The sequence below is a fragment of the Trachurus trachurus genome, assembly GCF_905171665.1.
Source record: "Trachurus trachurus genome assembly, chromosome: 8".
Lineage (NCBI taxonomy): Eukaryota > Metazoa > Chordata > Actinopteri > Carangiformes > Carangidae > Trachurus > Trachurus trachurus.
In genome coordinates this window covers 21,550,153-21,570,154 of record NC_139905.1, presented here as the reverse complement: position 1 = coordinate 21,570,154, position 20,002 = coordinate 21,550,153, and the positions used below count along the sequence as shown (strand labels likewise).

Below are 20,002 nucleotides of genomic sequence, written 5' to 3'. Positions count from 1 at the left end.
ATTCGCGTTAGGATGTGTGGAAAATCTGACTCAAAGTTCTGGAGGATCATCTGAAGGGTCAACTGGCAGCAAACTAGGCCAGAATCGAGAGAATACAGGAGCTCCTCAGAAAGAGCAGAGTGGCTGAATAATGGAGGGAAAAAAATACTCCCAGGGTAAGACAGATTCAGGTATGTCACCTTCTGATCTGGAAAAATTACATAGTGGATTGTAACAGCTTGTTCATGGTTGAAACCTGGATTCTAACAGTAACTACTGAATACACAATAGGGTCTAAGACCTCTCAATGGGAACAGGAAAGTGGCCTCAGACTTTTGGACCGCACTTCATATTCTGCGTGTTTTTTCAGTAGCTCGTCCAAAAGATGGACAAAGAGAGGAGTGAAGAGGCAAAAGAAGAGACAGAAAAGAGACTGAGATGAAGAGGAGAGAGACACAGGTGATGGAGCAGAAAAGAGAAAAAAAACACTTTTTAAAAATTGAGTAGGAAAAACTAAAATGAGATGAAAGAAAATGAGTAGAGAGGGGAGATGGATATGAAAAGACAGGGAGGGAGGAGAAGAAGAAGAAAGAAGAAACCCTGTTCCTCATTCCACCCTCAAATTTCCTTGAAGTCCCCTCTCTCAACCACAACAGCTGCTGTCTGATGAACAATGATGTCTGATTGTGACTTAAAAACAAGTGCTACTGTGGCAGTAAAAACTAGTAATCATAATGACACATTATCAGTTCTAGGAATAAAAATACTGATCTGGAGCATGTTAGATCACCAGACAGTTCCTCTAGTTAATTAACTACAGACTGTCATCAACAGCACTGCACTGAGTAATGTCAAAATTTGACTGTTCTACAATTCAAGCTATTTCAGTCTTATCGGACCAAGGCAAGAATCGTGTTAAATGTGGACCAATCAAACAGTTACCATAATGTTCACATCTCAGGTGAGGGTAGACCAGGTGTGAAGCTGGGGTAGACTAGAAATGCTGATGGTCAAATGGTTCACGACAGGGTGACCGATGTGTGTAGTTGGTTGCACTTACCACCCCATAATGACAGCACAAGCCCAGAATTTTAGACATTTTTGTGAATTACCTCTCCAACCAAGGCTCTTCTCCCCTGACTGTTCAGTTTGGCCAGACAGCCGGCTCTAGGAAGAGTCCTGGTTGACCCAAACTTTTTTGCATTAAAGGATGATGGAGGCCACTGTGCTCTTACAAACAATAAGTGCAGCAGATGTTTTTGTAGCCTTGCCCAAATCTTGCTCTGATGAGCTGTGAAGCCTAATTTAGACAGGTGTGTGCCTTTCCAAATCATGTCCAAACTACTTAATTCAACACAGCTGGACTCAAATGAAGGTGTAGAACCATCTCAAAGATGAATAAAAGAAATTGACGGCACCTGAATGACCTGTGTCACAGCATATTAAAATTCTGGGTTTGTGCTGTCATTCTGGGGTGCAGAGTTTAGATTGATGAGGGAAAAAAATAATTTTATTGATTTTAACATAAAGCTGCAACATAAGAAATGGTGAAAAATTGAAGGGGGTCTGAATACTTTCCATATGCAATGTATACATTTATATGCATGTGACACTCCCTTTCCCACTTGTGCAAACCCCTTCATCAGGGACACATACCACTGAATGAACACAGAAATACAGTAGAAAGTCCAGTGGTGTTGCAAAATAGGAGGCGATTGAATTTCTGGATAATCCTGCTTCTGTCTAAGCCTGAACTTTGTTACAGAGAACAAAGAGGAAGAGGATCGGGTCTCTCACACTGAGAAACTAGGTGGCCCTATTTCACTGAACTTCTTACGCTAACACAAACCACTAAATAGACAGATACGCAGGTGAACACGTAGGCACAGACCCATGAACAGCTGATGCACTGTAGTCAGAGGCTTTAGAAACTCGTCCCCCTTATTCAAATTTTTTTGCCAAGAACAGACCCACTTGCAGTTTCTCAGCATCTGTCCTCACCCTGCTCCAGATGAATCAAAACCAAAAGTTAACATTGTATATTTAACTCAGTTTTTCTTGCTAAAAAGATTTACTGTGTGATGTCTGTGAATATCAAAGCGTGTTTTCCTCAGGAGGAACTAATTTGAAGTTTCAGCTTCAGTCTGTACAAAGGTATTCACAGAAATACTCTTTGATAGGACTGTGAGTAACAAAATGGTTGGTGGCTCCAATTAAGTCAGTCCTATTTTTTTTTAGAATTATTCTGTAGCCTACTAGAGCCACAAACTGTACCAACCCCGTTCCACAGAGTAACCAGAAATGTCTTTTTAGCCCTTCTTGTAGCCAGCCACACTTAAAAAGCACAGGTATCTGTATCATCTCTCAGTATCACTAGGAAGAACTGTACTGTAGCTGCTGCTGAAAACACGGTGTGTGTGTGTATGCTGTCAGGCAGAAACCACAAACTAGTATCAGTCAGATCAGTCTGTGTGTGTATGTGTGTGTGTTGCACCTGTTAGCTGACTATGTTCTGGTAAACCGCTCACACTCAGAGCCAATGCTGAGAAATTAATGGAGGTCAGGGAGCACATAAGACAAACCTACACACACACACACGCTCTGGCAAACTCCAACACACCTGGCAGCAAATCAAAATAGAGCAACATTTTATGGTTGCAGATACATTTATAAATGCACACAACTAAAACAGCTGTATGGAAGAAAAAAAAAAAAAAGACTGCGGTGCACACATGCAAATTGACATCATGTCACTAACTGGTGCACTTGCAAGTTAACACGGGCATGCTAGAGGGAGAGAGAAAGAGAGAAAAAAGACTTCTTTCTTCCAGGAAAGAGATCTGGGTTAGGTGAGCCAGCTCAGTGTTCCATCATGTGACCTAATTTCCTGCCACATCACAGACAAACAGGAAGTGCCATCTGACCACCTGTGCAAAGACAGCACCCATGCCTCATCTGTTTCATCTACAATAAATCAAACAATAACAGAACCATACTTCTATCTGATGTGGCCGACACAAGAAAGCATTCACACCGGAAAAAAAAGAAAGAAAGAAAGAAGTCTGTACAACCCCAACAATCTTTTTAAAAACTTCAGTGCTGGAAGTTAAAAATGCAGCTTTTGCAGCTTTAATATCTACAAAACACAGAGTGAATGGATGGCACAAACTAAGTCCGGGTCTGGCTGCGTCCTGTTGTGGTAGACCGACATTGCTAAGACATCGCGCCTCAACTAACATTCACTGAAAAGGTAGGCTGCTTCTTACAACAGCTACAGGTCTAGGAAACACACACACACACACACACACACACACACACACACACACACACACACACACACACACACACACACACACACACACACACACACACACACACACACACACACACACACACACACACACACACACACACACACACACACACACACACACACACACACACACACAGCACAGAGAATAACCACAAGGATTCTCAGAAACGCTCACTACCTCACACCCACCTGACTTAACACACAGATGGTCAAAAAAAAAGTCAAGCTGTGAGGTGGGAAGAGGAGGGGGTTAGAGGGAAGAGAAACTAAATCATAGGAAGAGTGAAAATGAGATGACAAGACAATTAGGGGACTCAGTTGGGGAAGGTTAGGGGGAGAGGAGGGGAAGAGGAGAGAGAGATAACATGATGATACAGACACAGATGGAAAGGGGTCACTGAGGGGAAGACTTTATAAAACTCTGCGGGATTGTTTCAGTCCAAAGCCTGGACAGTAAAAAAGATGGAGATGAGGAAGAGTGTTTCAAAAATGAAAGATGAAAGAACAATGTTGGTAATTTGCATACTGCTGCCTTGATGTGGGTGAATCATGGAGAAAACCATGACCTTGCCATCTCATAACCACCTACACGCACTTCTGGAACTCCACTGAGTGTGTGTGTGTGTGTGTGTGTGTGTGACTGTGTGCACATGCACGCAGACATGTATCCATGCGGTTGCTTGCGTGGGTTTGCTTGTGTGCATTTCTTGTTTATGCGCTCTTCTGCCAACCTGTGTTTGTGTTTAGTCTATATGACAATACACAGTAGACTGTTTACATTAGTGCATACACTGTGGTGCTTTTTAAATAATGTTTCTCCAAGTGCTGTTCGTGTCAGATAATCCAGTGTTTCTTAGCATATTTGTCAGTACAATGTGTTATTAAGATGATGAAAACTTTTTTTTTTTTTTCTGAATGTGAGTGTGTATTTTACCGTGCTCTTAAGTGTGCTGCTGTGTATGTCCATCTGTGGGATGAAGACGGACAGGTCCCCGTTCAGAATAACCTCGGCCAGAGCGTTGACCAGTGGCTGATAGTGGATGATCAGGAACACCTGGACAGCACACAGACAAACTGTGCGCTTAGCATTTCTAAAGCAAGGACCGTTAAATGAGAATAAAACTGCACTTAAACAATATGGAAAAAATGCACCGCAGAGTTATCATATGCCAGAAAATGCATTTGAATAATGCAAAACGTTTTCCTCTTCCTCTGCAGCCTCCCATCAGGCATATTAAAAGGTTAGACCGCTTGAAAACGTCACTGCACGGCAGTGGTCTACTTGGATTGCCATGTATTCCATCTTCTTAACATTTCCTTTAACTAAGCAACAGGCAGTAAGTGTCAGTGTGGTGTGCTTACTTGAGACAGCAGGTAGAGGGACACCTGAGGGTTGATTTTTCGCTCCTCAGACTGAAACACAGGAAAAAATAACAGGCCGGTCAAGGTCAGTCATGTATGTTATGCGATGTTGAGTAACTACAACTATTAGAGACTAATCCAGAAAACAGAGTTTCCAAAGATTACAACAAATGCAACGCTTCAATATGTGAATGCAGCATCAGGAAAGACCCCATGATTTTAACATCGTCAAATCTACATAACTAATGGGAATCACTGTGGACATGTGTTTCATGATGAATCATGAGCTCTGCTGAGAAAGTTTCGGACACTAAGTTAATATTGATAGTGTGCAAAAATGAAGTGAAACCAGTGGGCCAATGGAAGGTCAGGAGAACACATTCTGGGAAATTGCTGTCAGCAGTGTGTGCAGTAATTGGTTACTAAAAACTGGACAGCTTTCTGCTTCTGTTGTATGTTTGATATCTTTAGAAATGCTGCTGCATCGTAAGAGATAAATTTAGACTGGGCCTTTTTTCACTTTCACTCACTTTTCTGACATTCAACATATTAAACAATTTAGAACTGCAAAAACCACCACCGGATTAATCAACTGTGGATTTATAGTTGGGGAAAAAACAGTTGACACATCAGCACACAGTTTCTTTGATGTGTGTGTAACACATTAGCACACATAGGTACCAATGTGTCACAACACCTCATCTACTTAGCATTTAGTGTTAACATGGTTGGCTTCTACACCACAAAGGCTTTCTGCTTGTTCAACTCTGGGTAACCTAAATTCAATTACTGCGCATCAGGGCAACACACCGTCTCAGGGATGACCAAAGAGTACACATAGAGGGGCAGGAACAGACGGTTGAGGAGGTGGTCCGTCAATACGTCGTTAAGGAATTCACAGTTGATTGTGAGGATGTCGTTCAGGTAGTGGAGGTGGTCGAGGTGCTCTGCCACCAGGTCACTTAACTTCCCCCTATTCTTATGTCTGAGGAACAGCAGAGAGAGACAGAGAGATAAGATATTATTAGGCTAGTACAACTGGTTTGTTCTAAATAGAAAGTAACACAATAGGTATCATGATGTACATAGAGATACATAAAATAGATGACTTTTCTTACTATAAATTTACATAAGAAATTAACATTCTACATTGACTGGTTTCATGAATCAAAGAACATCCACGGCCAACAATATAAGCACAACTATGTAATAATACAGTTTATACAATCAATCACGATAGAATTATACATTATTAGGTCCTTGTATATACCCGTAGATGTCATGTACTAGGATAAAACCAGAGACAGCCCTGACCCCTAGAGGCTGAAGGGAGAATTACACTGAAGAAGATAGATGGCACTCACTCCTCATCTGTCTGCACACACTTGTCCAGTTCAATGACATGGCTGCCAATGAACCACACCAAGTTGCTGAAATACGGGACCGCTGTCTTATCTCGGATGTAGTGCAGCATGTGCTGGTTGTCCACTGGAGAAAGGGAGGTGTAAGGCAGAGAAGTTGTAGCCACCACAATGAATAAACACTCACACTCAAGACATACTCCTGATCCTGGACAATTACCAAGATGTGACACTTAAATATGATTTAAAGAAAAAAAAAAAGCAACAAGCAAATTAAGAGACAAATCAAGATAATCAATAAAGCACAAGGTCAAATTAAACACAGGACTTACTTCACTTAATCAAATTTTGTTGACAAAAAATAAACGGTAGGCTACTGTGGAGTGGGATTAAGAGCAAAGCCAGTCCGGTTTTTAATTGAAACAACAGCGTGACCAGTGTGACTGGAGCCTCTCATCCTGTATTAGTTAAATAAAAACTACTTTTCTTCTCTGTCCATTTAATCTGCACCGGATATTTCAGCTTTTTTGAAGTGGGGTTGTATGAGCTACAAATGCCCATTAAGTACAATCGATGCAGTAGAAGGGTCTCTGCTGTCCCTCACTGAGAAACGCAGAAGTGCATTGCACCTGTGTCTCAGTGCAGCGCGATGTGCCGGTGTTTCTCAACCCCACTTCAAAAAAGCTGAACTATCCCTTTAAGCAGAGTTGTCCTTAAAACAGAAAGAAGACCTTAGCTATGTTCAGAACAAAAAAAAACTTAACAGGTCACATTACAATTTGTAAGATTGGTTGGAGTGCAAAAAATGGGATAAAAGTTAAAAGATATACAAAGGTCGGCAGTATGAAAAGCCCTAAACTGCAAAAATAGTTACATAAAGGAAGGAAACTACTGAACAGAAAAATCAGACACATGCACAGTTCAGTGCATTTCTGGAATAAAAGCTGACTGAAGCTTAAAGACTCATATCAAAACCAGAAAGTGTTGAAAATCACAGGAGACATCTGAGAGCCAGATTCTGACACTTCTGCTCTGTGTCCCGCGGTTTATCTGACCGGAGCAGTGGCCCCTTTCAACCGCAAATAAAAGCTGGCTGTAATATCACAATGCCAGTCCACGTAGGTCAAACAGAGACGAGTAACAATTGAGCCAAACCAAATTAATGGATTATTTAACAGCAGAAAAACAAATGGTCTCTTAAAAGGAAGAACGGAGGATTGACGCATTGGGAGTTACTGGCTCAGTGACCAAAGCATTAAACCCATCACCAAAATAACAAGCGACGTGTGCGGCTAAAGTCTGTGGGACAATTAACCCAAGAAAAACCAAATTAAAGGGCATGCAGGTTTTTCTCCATGTATGAAGGTGGCTGATACAGAATGGTCAACAAGAACAAGAATCGCAAGGATATTCATACCAGTACACTTAGAACAAATACACCATTAGGAACAAATAGGGCTGGGTATCAACAAACAGACATGTGATGTTTATGCTTATTAATAATAACTCATTTGAAACCAGCTTTTAAATTTGAGGCATTTAAACCAATCCACATGACAGCTCCTCTAATAAGTTAACTTGTATTTTATCAGCCAACTGGGCAAAACGGTGACATCATTTAGGCAAATGTAGATATTGTATAAATGCACTGTATTTAAGCAACTGGTACAAGTCTTAAGGAAATAACAACAAAACATGTTTTTTTTACAATACCAAGCCCTAAGAAAAAGACTGAATGAATGGAACCAACTTACATGAAACTGGAGTTAGGCAGATGGGGCGCGCAGAGGGAGGAGGAGAGAGACAAGGAGAGGGAGAGTAGGAGTGGTTGTTGAAGAGGAAGAGGGAGAGGGGGAAACAGACACAGGGTTAATGTGAGTAAAGGGGGGTGGCTGTGGGGGTGTGAGGGAGGGAGGGGGCATGGTGGTTTGGGGGGGGGGACCCTGCAGGTATCTTAACAAATAAACTGCAAACAATTGGCTGACAAGGAAAAAGAACACGCATCCTGATCCAGGTCGTCATTCGTTGCAGTGCATGTTCCAAGGAATCAGTGGGAAGCATCAAAACAGTGACATGTTCAACATGATGCTAAAAAAAAGCCACAAATATAGAATAGTTTCCATTGCAACATGCTGATTCATTTTCACTACTGTGGATCACTGGTAAATTCTAAAATGAGATTTATTTTTCCTCATTATCTTAACACTTATGCATTAAATTGAATTAGAAAGGGCTTTCAGTACAATAAATGACATCTCTGATGCTGTTGAGAAGAGCTTCACAAACAAACTTGCCTTTCACTGCATAAGTGTAATTACTATTCAGCATGTTTACAGTATCACCACCAGCCACAGTTGTTCCAGGGAGTTGATGCTTCCCTCTTTATTAGATTCCTTACTATAGCATAGCCCATGGCCAGCACAGCAGTAACGGTCAGTATTCCCCACACGACTAAAGTTCCTTCATTAATGACTTGTATCTCTAGTGTGGTTCAAAGTCAGCTGAGCCAACTGTAATGACGTCACTTGTGGGAGAAACAGAGTCAAGACTTCATGGTCGATGTAAGAACGCGAGGTTATACGGTACAAAGTGTTACATGCAAGACAAAACACAGAAGTACCGACATAGATAGGGAGCCACGCAGTCGATGCGCTGCAGTGATAGTATGTTGAGACAATGTAATGTTATGTATAGTGAGGAGAAGCGTGATGTGAGAGAAAACCCGTCCGAAGCACCACCCCCCCCCGCCTCCCCCCTGGAGTGACAGCGACCAGCTCAAGGGGCCCAGAGGCGTGGTGGGAGGGAGCAGCCGAGGCTGACACAGCACAGTAGCACGAAGCAGCGCAGCCATCAGAAACATCCTGTCGCTTACAGTCTGAAAGCTGCATCACCGCTGTGCTGCTGATGCACTCTGCAGACATTTAGCCTCAAAAAACCTGCAGTGCTAATGTAAAACAGATTTACTGGTGAGGGGATTTCACCATTTGCATGCTGGGTAGCGCAGCTAAAGAATTACCCCATTTACAGTTAGTAAATACGTCAATATGTCATCAGTGAATGATGCTGAACGTTGTGTGGTTTTGTTAAAATAACAAAACTGAGTTGAATTCCTGCTGATTTATGTCGTTGGATTGTTTTATTAAATGCAGTCTTAGTAAGTAACGTTGCTGCTCCTGATTTTCTCTATCTGACTTTCACATACTTTATTATTTATTATCAATACCATCTATTATTTATCATCATAACATTTTTATTATTTGATATTGTCATTTTGTTTGGTCATTTGTTTTATGTACTGTCCACCTTTGGGCTAGATTACTGCACATTTTCCACTGTGGGACTAATAAAAGAATAACTAAATCTTAATTTTTTGACATAAATATAAAAGAGAGCAATAATGTTGGTCGTAAATGTGTGTGATGTGTTAATAAACTTAACATATTTAGTACTTCCAAATACCTTTTATGCGTTATATATTTGATTGGGGGAGCATATATTTGATGCGGGCTGAGAATCCTTATGACTGCACTCAGAAACAAAAGCAATGGCAAATTAGTAGATGTTACTAAGCTAACAGCAACTATGTAGAATAAAAGTGATTGTTTTCATTGAAATTTGACATTATGGAATAAATAAAAACGTGTTATCCAGAAAATGAATGAATGTACTGTAAATATTTCTGCATATTTTCTGCTGTGATCTCACTTGAACAGGACCTCTACATTATGACGGACATTTTTTTAAAAGAAAAAAACAAAACAAATAACTGATTCACTTAAATCAAGGGCAGTTCTTTGACTCTTACCATTTTGCTGTGAATATTTGGTTTAGATAATGGCTTAACAGATCAGTTGCAACACCCCTGGAAAACTAATGAGAGCATGTTAAATGATGCCTTGAAAGGTTGTAATTACACTTCTTTTAAACTGATGTTTTCTCACTAGTAGTAAAAGCCAACAACACATTTTAGGCCAAAGATTCAGCAGACTGTGTATTTGTGTGTGCTTGTCACAGCATTACCTGTTAGTCATGCTCATGCACCAGAAGCAGCAGCGAGAAGAGGGAAGTACAGAGAGAGGCAGCAGGCAGTCTCAGCATCTCGTGAGTAGGTTTGTGTGTGTGTGTGTGTGTGTGTGTGTGTGCGTGGTTCCATCGATATCAAAATAAGCAGACACACGCAGCAACGTGTGTGCATGCATGATTAACTTCGTAAATTTTGTTATGCGTGCGTTGTTACGTGCAGATTGTATATTTGCGCACAAATTTTGCGACGTATTGACCGGCATAGTGTGTGTGTGTGTGTGTGTGTAGGTGTGTTTTTGTGTGCGCACGTGTGTGCATGGTTAGCATGTGCGCATGCGAGTTCCTGGCACTCACCTTTGTAGACGTTGAGTGTGATGGTGCGGACTGCGATGCGGACCATGCTTTCAGGGTGGTTGAAAAACTTAATGGCCTCGGTGTACAGGGCAAAGTCATTAGTGTGCTGTGTGTGGGAGACAGAGAGGGGGCGCCGGTGAGCAGGGCACGGCATTGTGCCACCAGGGGCTCAGGCCATAAACAACCAGAGAGAGCGAGAGAGGGAGCAGGTAGCTGGCGTCTCTGGGCAGTATCACATTTTAAAGAGAAAGGGCTTAATATTTTGGTACAAACATACAGATTGAGCAAATACATACAGGTCAAAATTAAGGAGTTAGAGAATTAGTGTGAGACATATTCATAATTTTAAAAAGCCTGACAGTGTTCACCAACTCAGATCCTAGGGGATTTATCATAAATCTCTTATGATTCTTTAAATCGCATATGGATTTATTGAGCTAATCAACCAATATACTGTCCTAGTGGGTGGACAAGAGAGCATGTCCTGTTCCTGCTGACAAAGAATTTCATATAATTTTCATATAAAAACATTACACACTGTAAGGTAAAGGTGTTAACTAAATAACAGTATTCAAACAGCACTAGGTGGTAAAATCATTCCTAAAGAGCCAGAATAAAGATTTAGTAATCTCCCTTGCTTCCATGCAGCTTTGAAGAGACGTGTTGGCCAAATTAGTGGATGTAAATGTAAAGGGACATTTGTTCCTAACAATCTAACAACACTTAAGGTTGTCTTCACGTATAAACATCGCCCGATGCTGCATCTCTGGCAGCTACAGTCATCTCTCTCTGTGCCAGTGCCCAGTCCTCTACACAACCATTCCTCAGTCGCTGCGACCTCCGACCAATCACAGCTGAGGGTCGGTGAGTTGACAGTCACCCAGAGGTCACGGCAAATGAGGAACTCTGACCCTGACACCAAACCCAAACCCACTCCAGTTTTAGATGTGTACATCTGAAAGCAACTTAAGAGACCAAATTCATCACCTATCCTATGGCGCCCTCTAGGGGGAAGAATAATAAATCACCAAATATAAATTAATCATAATAAATGAAATGAGAGATGAATTACAAATATAAAAGACACTGACTATTTAAATACCAAGTTACTTTGCTTCCAGTAATTACAGTGTGCACACTGCGAATAAGACATGGAGAAACACATTCTATCCTATTTGACCCCATGTCCAGATATATCATCCTGTTTACTCCAAAAAGGCTGAATGTGCTTTTATTTTTGATAAATGACAAACATTCAATTATCAAAATTAATTAAAAAAAATACCGGTATATTCATGGGTTCTCAGATGTACAAGTTGGGTCTGGTTTTGGCTTCAGGGGGTTAAGCTTCCATCAACAGTACACCAATAACTTTCCCCAGCACACACAGGCCAATAAAAAAAAAACTACAAATACTGCTGAAACAGTGAAGGGCAGAAACATCAGTGATTATACAGGTGTCAAGTACTCTTTGGTACTGTCATCCTTTACCAGAAAAGCACATGATTGATGATGAAGTTATAGGATTATTGTTCAATTAAGAAACACACAGTGGGCATTTTTATGCATAACTATAATAAATAAAACATTCCCTCATGTGAAAGCAACGTCAGCGAGACTTATTTGTTTGTTGCAACTAATGCAGAGAACAATGCCTATCTGCACAATCAACCAATCTTCACAGGAAGCCAAAGTTTTGACACGGGAAGTGTGCAAGCCTGATCAGTATGAGCAATGTTGCCTTGCACAAAATCCAAGTGACAGATTAACCTGTTGATTTTTTAAAACCAATATAGTGTATGTAGTATTTTTTATGAATGTAATTACATGTAATATGATGTAATAAAGTGATTCTGTATGTCACTTATTAACATATTAAAGTTGCACATTTTCAGTAACAGACTTGTCATTTCACTTTTACTACACACTTTTACTTTTATCTTTCGTCTCTTCCTTCATCTTGACTGTCACTGAGTCTGAATGGTAAGTATTGCTGATACTGAATGATAGATTCTCTATGTTTCACCATCCTTTCCAACTTACACCCCCGCCCCTCCCCTCATAGAGGCCTCACCTCATTGTAGAAGAAGTGCACTGTGTGGTTGTTGAGTTTGAGCGACAGGGTCTTGAGGAAGGAGATGTAATAGGCCATGATCTCCTCGTCTGAGAAGTCAAACTTGTGGACGATGATGGAGTTCACGTGGTTGTTGGACAAGAGGTAATCTGAAGAGAAGAGAAGAGAAGAGAAGAGAAGAGAAGAGAAGAGAAGAGAAGAGAAGAGAAGAGAAGAGAAGAGAAGAGAAGAGAAGAGATAAACAACCGGATGATACTTAAGCAGTGCAAGTCATTCAGAAAAAATAAAGTGTATGAAGCTCAGACTGGATAGCTTCACTGCACTTGTTTCATTTTTTCTTTAGTGTTGTATCAATAATATAGCTGAGCAGAACCCCTATACAGTATATACTGGAATATTATTTCTGTTGACAGACTATCACAACTGTGGAGTGTGTCGACAATTAATCTAAATGCAAATCTCATTTTACAGAATATATCAGCCCATTGTACTGACAGCAAATCATCTGCTGAGTTGTCTGTTATCCAGCAACAACAAAAAAATGCAGCAGGCTGCTTTGCATTGTATATTTCAACAAAGACAGGCAGTGCAACCCGGCTTGCATTGTTCAGTCTGCAAAACTCATCAAAAAAACATGTACATATATACAGATCTACACACACTGGAAAAACGATATTGGAAACATATAATGGAAGTGGATTACATTGACAAGTGTTCATAATACACAATATACAACAGGTTGACCAGGTAAAGCAGCAGTCTCAAATAAAACCTCTGCCTTGCAATATATATCATACCTACATATTTTTTCTGCCAGTCAGTGTAGAACCAAATACTTACATAAGGATGTCTCATGGCTGATGTTCTCAAACAGGATGTTGAGGGTCTGCAGGAGCTGGACGCAGACATAGCGTCCCGACTTCTGACGCAGGATGTTGAGGAAGAAGGCAAACATGTTCTTCTCCAGGAAGAAGCTGGACACATGCAGGAGTGCACACACAAACACATACAGGCTTCATCATTACTTCATCTTGAAATGTATTATTATGATATATAATTCTCAAAATGAAGATGTTTCTCTTCCACAGCATCACAATGGATTAGTAGTTCAGACAAACACAGTATACATACACACAATGTTCCTTATTTGATTCCAACAAATGAACAATTTCTCATTGTCTTTTTATATCCCTCTGTCACAATCTAGTAAAGGCAATGTGCCAAACACTAATCTAAAAAAAACTGTAATTACTGTTCATTGGCCTGGCCTAAGGCATGCTAACTCTAGCTACTCTACAGTAAAAACTAAATTTAAGAGACAAGAGATAGTACTTAGACTAAAGAATGAAATGTTTTCTTTTAATGTCAACATCATTATTGTAATGTACCAAATAGGTGGCAGTTCTGAAAAAAATGTCATAGCTCTACAGTGTACACATTACAACATGCCAAACAGCTACTCTCTAAAAAAATATAACTATCCATTAATGTCTATGTTAATTCTATGGATTTACTGATAACACCGACACATCCTCTGTGGCTTTTCTGCTCTTCAAAGCCTTTTCCGGTTTCAGATTATCAGCCAGACATGGCAACTTCTGATTAAAAATAAAACAGTATAATTTCATGTGTTTTCATGTATAAGTTCAAGAGTGTTGGATGAATCATTTTGTACATTTTGCAGTGCTCTTTGTGGTAGCATATAATGCCTGCTCAAAACGCAATGTAATGACTGTGTACAGAGTCAGCATGTCGGGAAGCAAATCAGAAATGGCTTTGATACACCCATAGTTTTGTTCAGCTTTGAATGGTTTGCAGTCAGAGGGTAGGGCAGAGTAGTGGCACAGTTGTGGGCGTAGACCTGTAAAATTTCCCTCATGAGTAAATTGGAATATGATTATCTATTTGTCTTGGCTCTAGTATTGAAGAAAAATGTTTCCAAGTCTGTTTGTTCAAAGACATATTCTTTTTAAATCAAGGAAGAGCAATCTCCCATGGTTGACATCAATATGCTTTTTGTTCGTTAGTGTGCATCTGTTCAAATGCATAGATGTATAGATTAAATTAGAAGTAAATCCACAGCTGTACATTTGATTCCCATGCACATCACATCTGCACTTTAGGACAAATCCTAGGGATTTGGCTTGAAGACACTGACTGGGACTTACTCAAACACGGAGCTGTCATTCTGGTCCCCCCAGATGAGGATCTCTGTGATGGAGCGAATTGTTTCCACCAATAGATTTCGGTTGTGGTCTGTCACTGTGGTGTTTTTGGTCAGGACTTGGTACATATACCTGAAACACAGGAACAATGTGTAGAAGAAAGTGTTTAATATGCAATTCAGGTTTAGTTTCTGAATAGGTACACATTTGTCCTTAGTCTCTCGAAAACAGTGGAAAGACATAGTTCAATCACACACATCTGGAGTGGAAGCTGCTACAAAATATAATAAAAAAACAACTTACAGGACATTAGCAATTACAGTGATTATTCTACTGAGCTATGAATTGGTCCTGTAGTAGGCGGTGCCTTCAAGTACCACCATACGAAAGTCACTATACTGTACACCCACACACGTATTTCCACTTATTCGGCCTGGTTAAACGTGGGAGGGGGGGCGTATGCACGCTAAGTTTTCCTTATATCAACCATTCTCTGTCATTTCTATGATGCACCTGTTGGGGTGGGTTAACACTTCAGTTTTAAGGAGGATTTCCACCGAGAAGCTAACACAATTACAAGCTAGCTCACACGCCTATGTTCGTGTCCGGACAGAATAGAGACGCCACTGCCATAAAAAGACATTTTATCTGACTGGACCTCTGGACTGTTACGGTGCTCTCTGCTGTAGTTTTAGCTGTTTATAACAGGACTAATGTTACCGCTGACAGTAGCTCTCAGCCGGGTCATCATACAGGCTAACCTCCGCTAACCTAAAGCTAGCTACTCACTTCAGATGGTCCAAGGAATGGATGTTTTTCGTTCTTCCTTGTCCTCCAACCCAACTCCGTGACCGGCCAAACATGGTTGAGGTTTCAAGGGGGCTGATGTTTTAGCCAGGCACGTTATTTCGCTGTGGTTAGTGTCCGCATCTATCCATTACACCCACTTTCCCGTGCAGATAGCTACTTAGCAAACAGAAGGTGATAGGCGGTGATAGCAGCAGCGACAGGGGCCGTTACGTAACAGCTTCAGCGGGTAGGTTGTGTGGGAGTTGTAGTTTTTTGTAATATATATCCTCAATGGTGGCACACAGGAGCGAGTGGAGGAAAAACTACATTATTTATTTCCTACGTTATTGGTGACGGGTAAATCACGCGACATGTGCTGCGAGCGAAGGGGGCGGGGCTCAGTATGTTGACTGATGGCATTAAGGGCCAATCACAGCGGAGCCTGCCGAGCGGCGAGCCAATCACAGGCTGAGGCTTCAGGTGTCGCTTTGTCGTCAGGACTGTTTTGATGCAGTTGTTGGCAAAATTGTAAGAAGGGACGTTTAACTGTGGGAACATCGCCTGAAGCGTGTATTCATGAACGCTATCCCAGGTGCGGATGAGTATAGAAGAAAACTGCAAATCATTCTCTTTCGGAGGTGTTCGCGTTTGTCTCTGCTAGCACCGCATGTCACTGTTTTTAGCCATAGCCAGCTGGCAAGGCGTGAATTCCGCAAACCCAAGAAACCAATGTCAAGAATGCGTCGAGCTAGCTAACATGATATTTTGATACTGTCCGTCGGTATTATTAGCTATGAACGTTATCTATTCAAGTCCAGCTTTTCTCTTGTCGTTTTCCTCTGGCCCCGTCAGATAGAAACCACTTATTAGCTGCCACCCCCCAAAACACTGTTTGCAGGACGGGCACAAGGCGAAATGGACGCCCCAGCCCCATCACCCCAGACACATCTCTAGCGGTGACACCAAAAAACAAACAAACTCGAGTCCGCCACATCTTGGCCTCGCACAATCACGAGAACCCAAACCGTGGCTGTCTTTGTTTTCTATGACACAACAAATTTATGCCCAGCTAGATTCGGTGGAATCGCTCCTGGACGATCTCCCATATATGTTTTATCTGGGCTTGTTCTTTGTGAACGTCTTGATCCTCTACTATGCCTTTCTGATGGAGTACATCGTCCTGAATGTGGGGATAGTGTTTCTGCCTGAGGACATGGACCAGGCGCTGGTGGACCTCGGGGTGCTGTCCGACCCTGCCTCTGTCCCGTATGACACGGACATGGAGCTGGATGTGTTTGAGGGCTATCTGGAGTGACACGACGGGCCCGGAGGGAGGGGGAAAAAGACATTTGAGGAGGAGGAGGAGGAGGAGGAGGAGGTGATGATGATGATGATGCAGAGTTCCAGCACAGGTTGGGCCAGCCTGAACACTCCCTGGTCAGTGATGTGGGGGAAACGTCCTTCCAGTTTGATACTATTGTTGCCTTTCTGTCGCACAGACACATCAGTGAAAAAGTAAGAAACAAAGAAGTCTACTTGTTTTCTTCCATGTTCAGAAATTTAAATGTTGCATGCACTAAATAAGTGACATATTTTAAATTTGATCACCTTGTATAAGCCTATCCCCAAAGAAATTTAAGTCAAAAGCAACTGGACTTGGTTATTTGTCTAGGAAGACGTTTCACCTCTCATCCAAGAGGCTTCATCAGTTCATGTACGCATCTGACCAGGCTGGGACTGGTCCAACTATCTGGTGTGGAGATACAGGTATTTAACCTCTTGTGGGGGCGTTCACAAGGCCGATGATGTCACTAGAACCCTTTGTGCTCCATGTGCCAACGACTGTCAGATGCTGATGCTGATGAAGCATCTTGGATGAGAGGTGAAACGTCTTCCTAGACAAATAACCAAGTCCAGTTGCTTTTGACATAAATTTCTTTGGGGATAACGATGACCTGGACAAATGAGAATATTCACAGGCCCCTTGTATAAGCCTGTTTTTTGTGACTATATATATTATTTTGTGTCTCCAGGTTGTCTCGGCTCAAAAGAAGGTAGCCTGTGCAAGAGATCCTGCACCACTAGCCGCATGATGAGCGACTCTCCCATGGAAAAAGCACTCTGCACTGGATAAGCTATCAGTCAGTGCGCGGCCAGTCTAATAGCTATTTGACTCTAGTTGGACACCAGGGGATTCACACTGGCATCTTTGTCGTTCACTGACACAGTGGAAGCTATATGGGAAGCACAATGTGCTACAGGTGCAGACTAGAGAGACAGCTGTTCCCTACATGGAAGTTAAAAAAAAAAAAAAAAAGAATGTTATAAGAGGTGTGGACAGGTTTCAGGTTGTCGGCATTGCAGCCAGTTCAGACACAGCAACCTGGCAAGTACACCCAACAGTTATCCGGATTGTGTAAGATCTGGTGGCTGACTGCAGAAGAAAATGAACAAAACACCCGCCACTGGAGCCCCAGTGTGGCAAGACATCTCAGAAGAACTGGCAACGTGCAGGAAAACACTGTGCACTGTAGGTCTGTTGCAAACTTAACAACTCACAGAGCAATTTGTTTAACTTTGACGTTTTCAGAATACAGAATGCATCGCTGCTTTGCAGGCTCACTCATCCCTGAGGCAGAATTTGAAATGTCTCTCCTGAGGCCATCCATATTGTGTGTGTGCTTCAGGGATATACACACTCTCAGGAGCACAGTCAGGTACTGGCAGGATGTAACACTGACACTGGACACAGGCTGTGAAACTATAGGATACAGGGGAAAACTAAACTCTTCAAGCTCTCTTATAAATCAGGAACACCATACTGCACTTGTCACACTCTTTCACTGTAATGCAGAAAGTTTTTAAGTATTTCCTCTGTGAATTCATGTCACATTAGATAATTGGGGTCATATGCAAATTCAGTTTCCCACAAAATAATTAACAGTAATAGATTAGTGATTAAAGCAGGCCAAATGTGCCTAAATCATATCAGTATGAGTTGTGTCAAAGGCTGAGACCTCACACGGAAGAACCTTAAAGGATATTTTACATGTTCACCCTCTGTTTGTCGCGTACGTCTTTGTTGTCATAATTCTACAAACATGTGTTAGATACATAGAGGAGACTCAACGCATGATACTGGCTGTGTTGTTGTTGTTTTTAAGTTGTCAAAATTGAGTTTTATCGCACTCTCTTCTGTTTACCTTCTTATGAACTTTGAATTCAGTTCATAAAATGTGTATTCTTGGCAGCAATAATAAACTGTCTTTCAGCAGCGGGGCAATTAAATGGTCAAACGAATGACGTAGAATCAGGTAATTATTCCATCCGTCTTCTAGGTTTGGTTAGGTGGTGGAAGAAAAACTCATGTCAGTGACACTTGTCAAGGGATACTTCACTTGATTTACTAAGCTCTGAAAGTTCTGTATGTACTGTTGATCTGAGCACTTCCAGCCCAGCTACTTTGAGCTAGACATTGATTTTTGGAGGCAATACAGACAAACCAGTATTTTTCTCCGAGCAGACTGTACCTGTCTACCAGAATAAGAAACTTGCGCTTCACAGTCATTGCATTGTGGTTGTTCACAAAATAACCAAAGCTGTAGAGATGAAAAAAACATTTCAGAAATATTTGTTCATGCACGTTTCATACTCTAAACTAGTTTTAGTCCAGAATCTCATTGCCTGACCACCAGTGTTATATGATTATTACACTCCACCATATAACCCTCATGACACTGCTATAACTGTGCTCAGTGCATCTGCTCACGTGTCATTAGGAACAACACTTTGCCGACTCAGCTCAAATGCTACACTAAACATGGCAAGGTGCTTTAATGTGTTGCCACATTATGTTTTTTTTTTTTTATAGTGTATTTGAGAAGAAAAGAAAGATCAAATGCAACAATATCCATGTAGCACAGATTCTCTGTTATTCTCGGTTATGGATTACCGATAGCTAATTCCTTCTTCTTTTTGTATTATGGCTGCCATTCAGCGATATTTCAAGGTACATTTACAATGTTTGAATTTGTCCGAGTCTGTGTAAATCAGTACGTCCATAACTCTATTTTTGGCAAGTTAAAAATTCCTCTGAAACAACATTAAGGCCACATGACGCTACAGCTCAGGATACTAATGCTCTATATTATATAAACAAATTTGTATGAAATCTGATCAAATTATCAGAATCAGGTAAGGGCTTCCAGTTGATAAGGTAAACACTGGAGAAGGTATGTTCATCAAGCTGCATCATGCTGGAAATGGACGTTAACAAGCTGATATCTTTTTGACCAAAGCTTTAATATCAGTGGATGAGTTTTGTCATTTCAAAGTCACTCCCTGTAGGCTACTGGTGAAAGAAATATTCCATTTCCCAGGCATGATGCTGCGCTGCTTTGGCCAGGCTGTGGTTATCACTGTAAGCTTCCCACAGCATCTAGATTCATTGAAAAATCCACGAGGACTGTGATAGATTAAAGTCTCTGCTTGTTTTGTTGGGTGTCATCATCATCATCACAATCCTCAGCATACAACCTTTACCCAGTGCTTGTGTCCTCCCTCCACAACTGCTCATTTGCAG

General features: G+C 41.3%; 2 protein-coding genes across 2 annotated transcripts in view; one reads left to right on the top strand and one right to left on the bottom strand.

Annotated features, from left to right (window-relative positions):
• The window catches only part of clec16a (C-type lectin domain containing 16A), a 40,444-nt gene extending 24,821 nt beyond the window's left edge, over positions 1–15,623 (bottom strand). The window contains exons 1-9 of the mRNA XM_083977596.1: positions 15,421–15,623; positions 14,635–14,763; positions 13,307–13,440; positions 12,467–12,615; positions 10,393–10,498; positions 6,019–6,142; positions 5,465–5,639; positions 4,655–4,705; positions 4,227–4,346 (exon numbers count right to left, since the gene is read on the bottom strand). Of these exons, the coding sequence (XP_083833722.1) occupies positions 4,227–4,346; positions 4,655–4,705; positions 5,465–5,639; positions 6,019–6,142; positions 10,393–10,498; positions 12,467–12,615; positions 13,307–13,440; positions 14,635–14,763; positions 15,421–15,494 (1,062 nt within the window). The 5' untranslated portion in view covers positions 15,495–15,623. The remainder of the gene's footprint in view (positions 1–4,226; positions 4,347–4,654; positions 4,706–5,464; positions 5,640–6,018; positions 6,143–10,392; positions 10,499–12,466; positions 12,616–13,306; positions 13,441–14,634; positions 14,764–15,420) is intronic.
• Positions 15,624–15,939: 316 nt separating this feature from the next.
• On the top strand, positions 15,940–19,344 carry dexi (Dexi homolog (mouse)). Its single transcript, XM_083976863.1, has 2 exons — positions 15,940–16,935; positions 17,454–19,344. Exon 1 carries the CDS (start codon positions 16,466–16,468, stop codon positions 16,733–16,735), a length of 270 nt encoding a protein of 89 aa, XP_083832989.1. The 5' UTR covers positions 15,940–16,465; the 3' UTR covers positions 16,736–16,935; positions 17,454–19,344.
• The last annotated feature ends 658 nt before the right edge of the window (positions 19,345–20,002 follow it).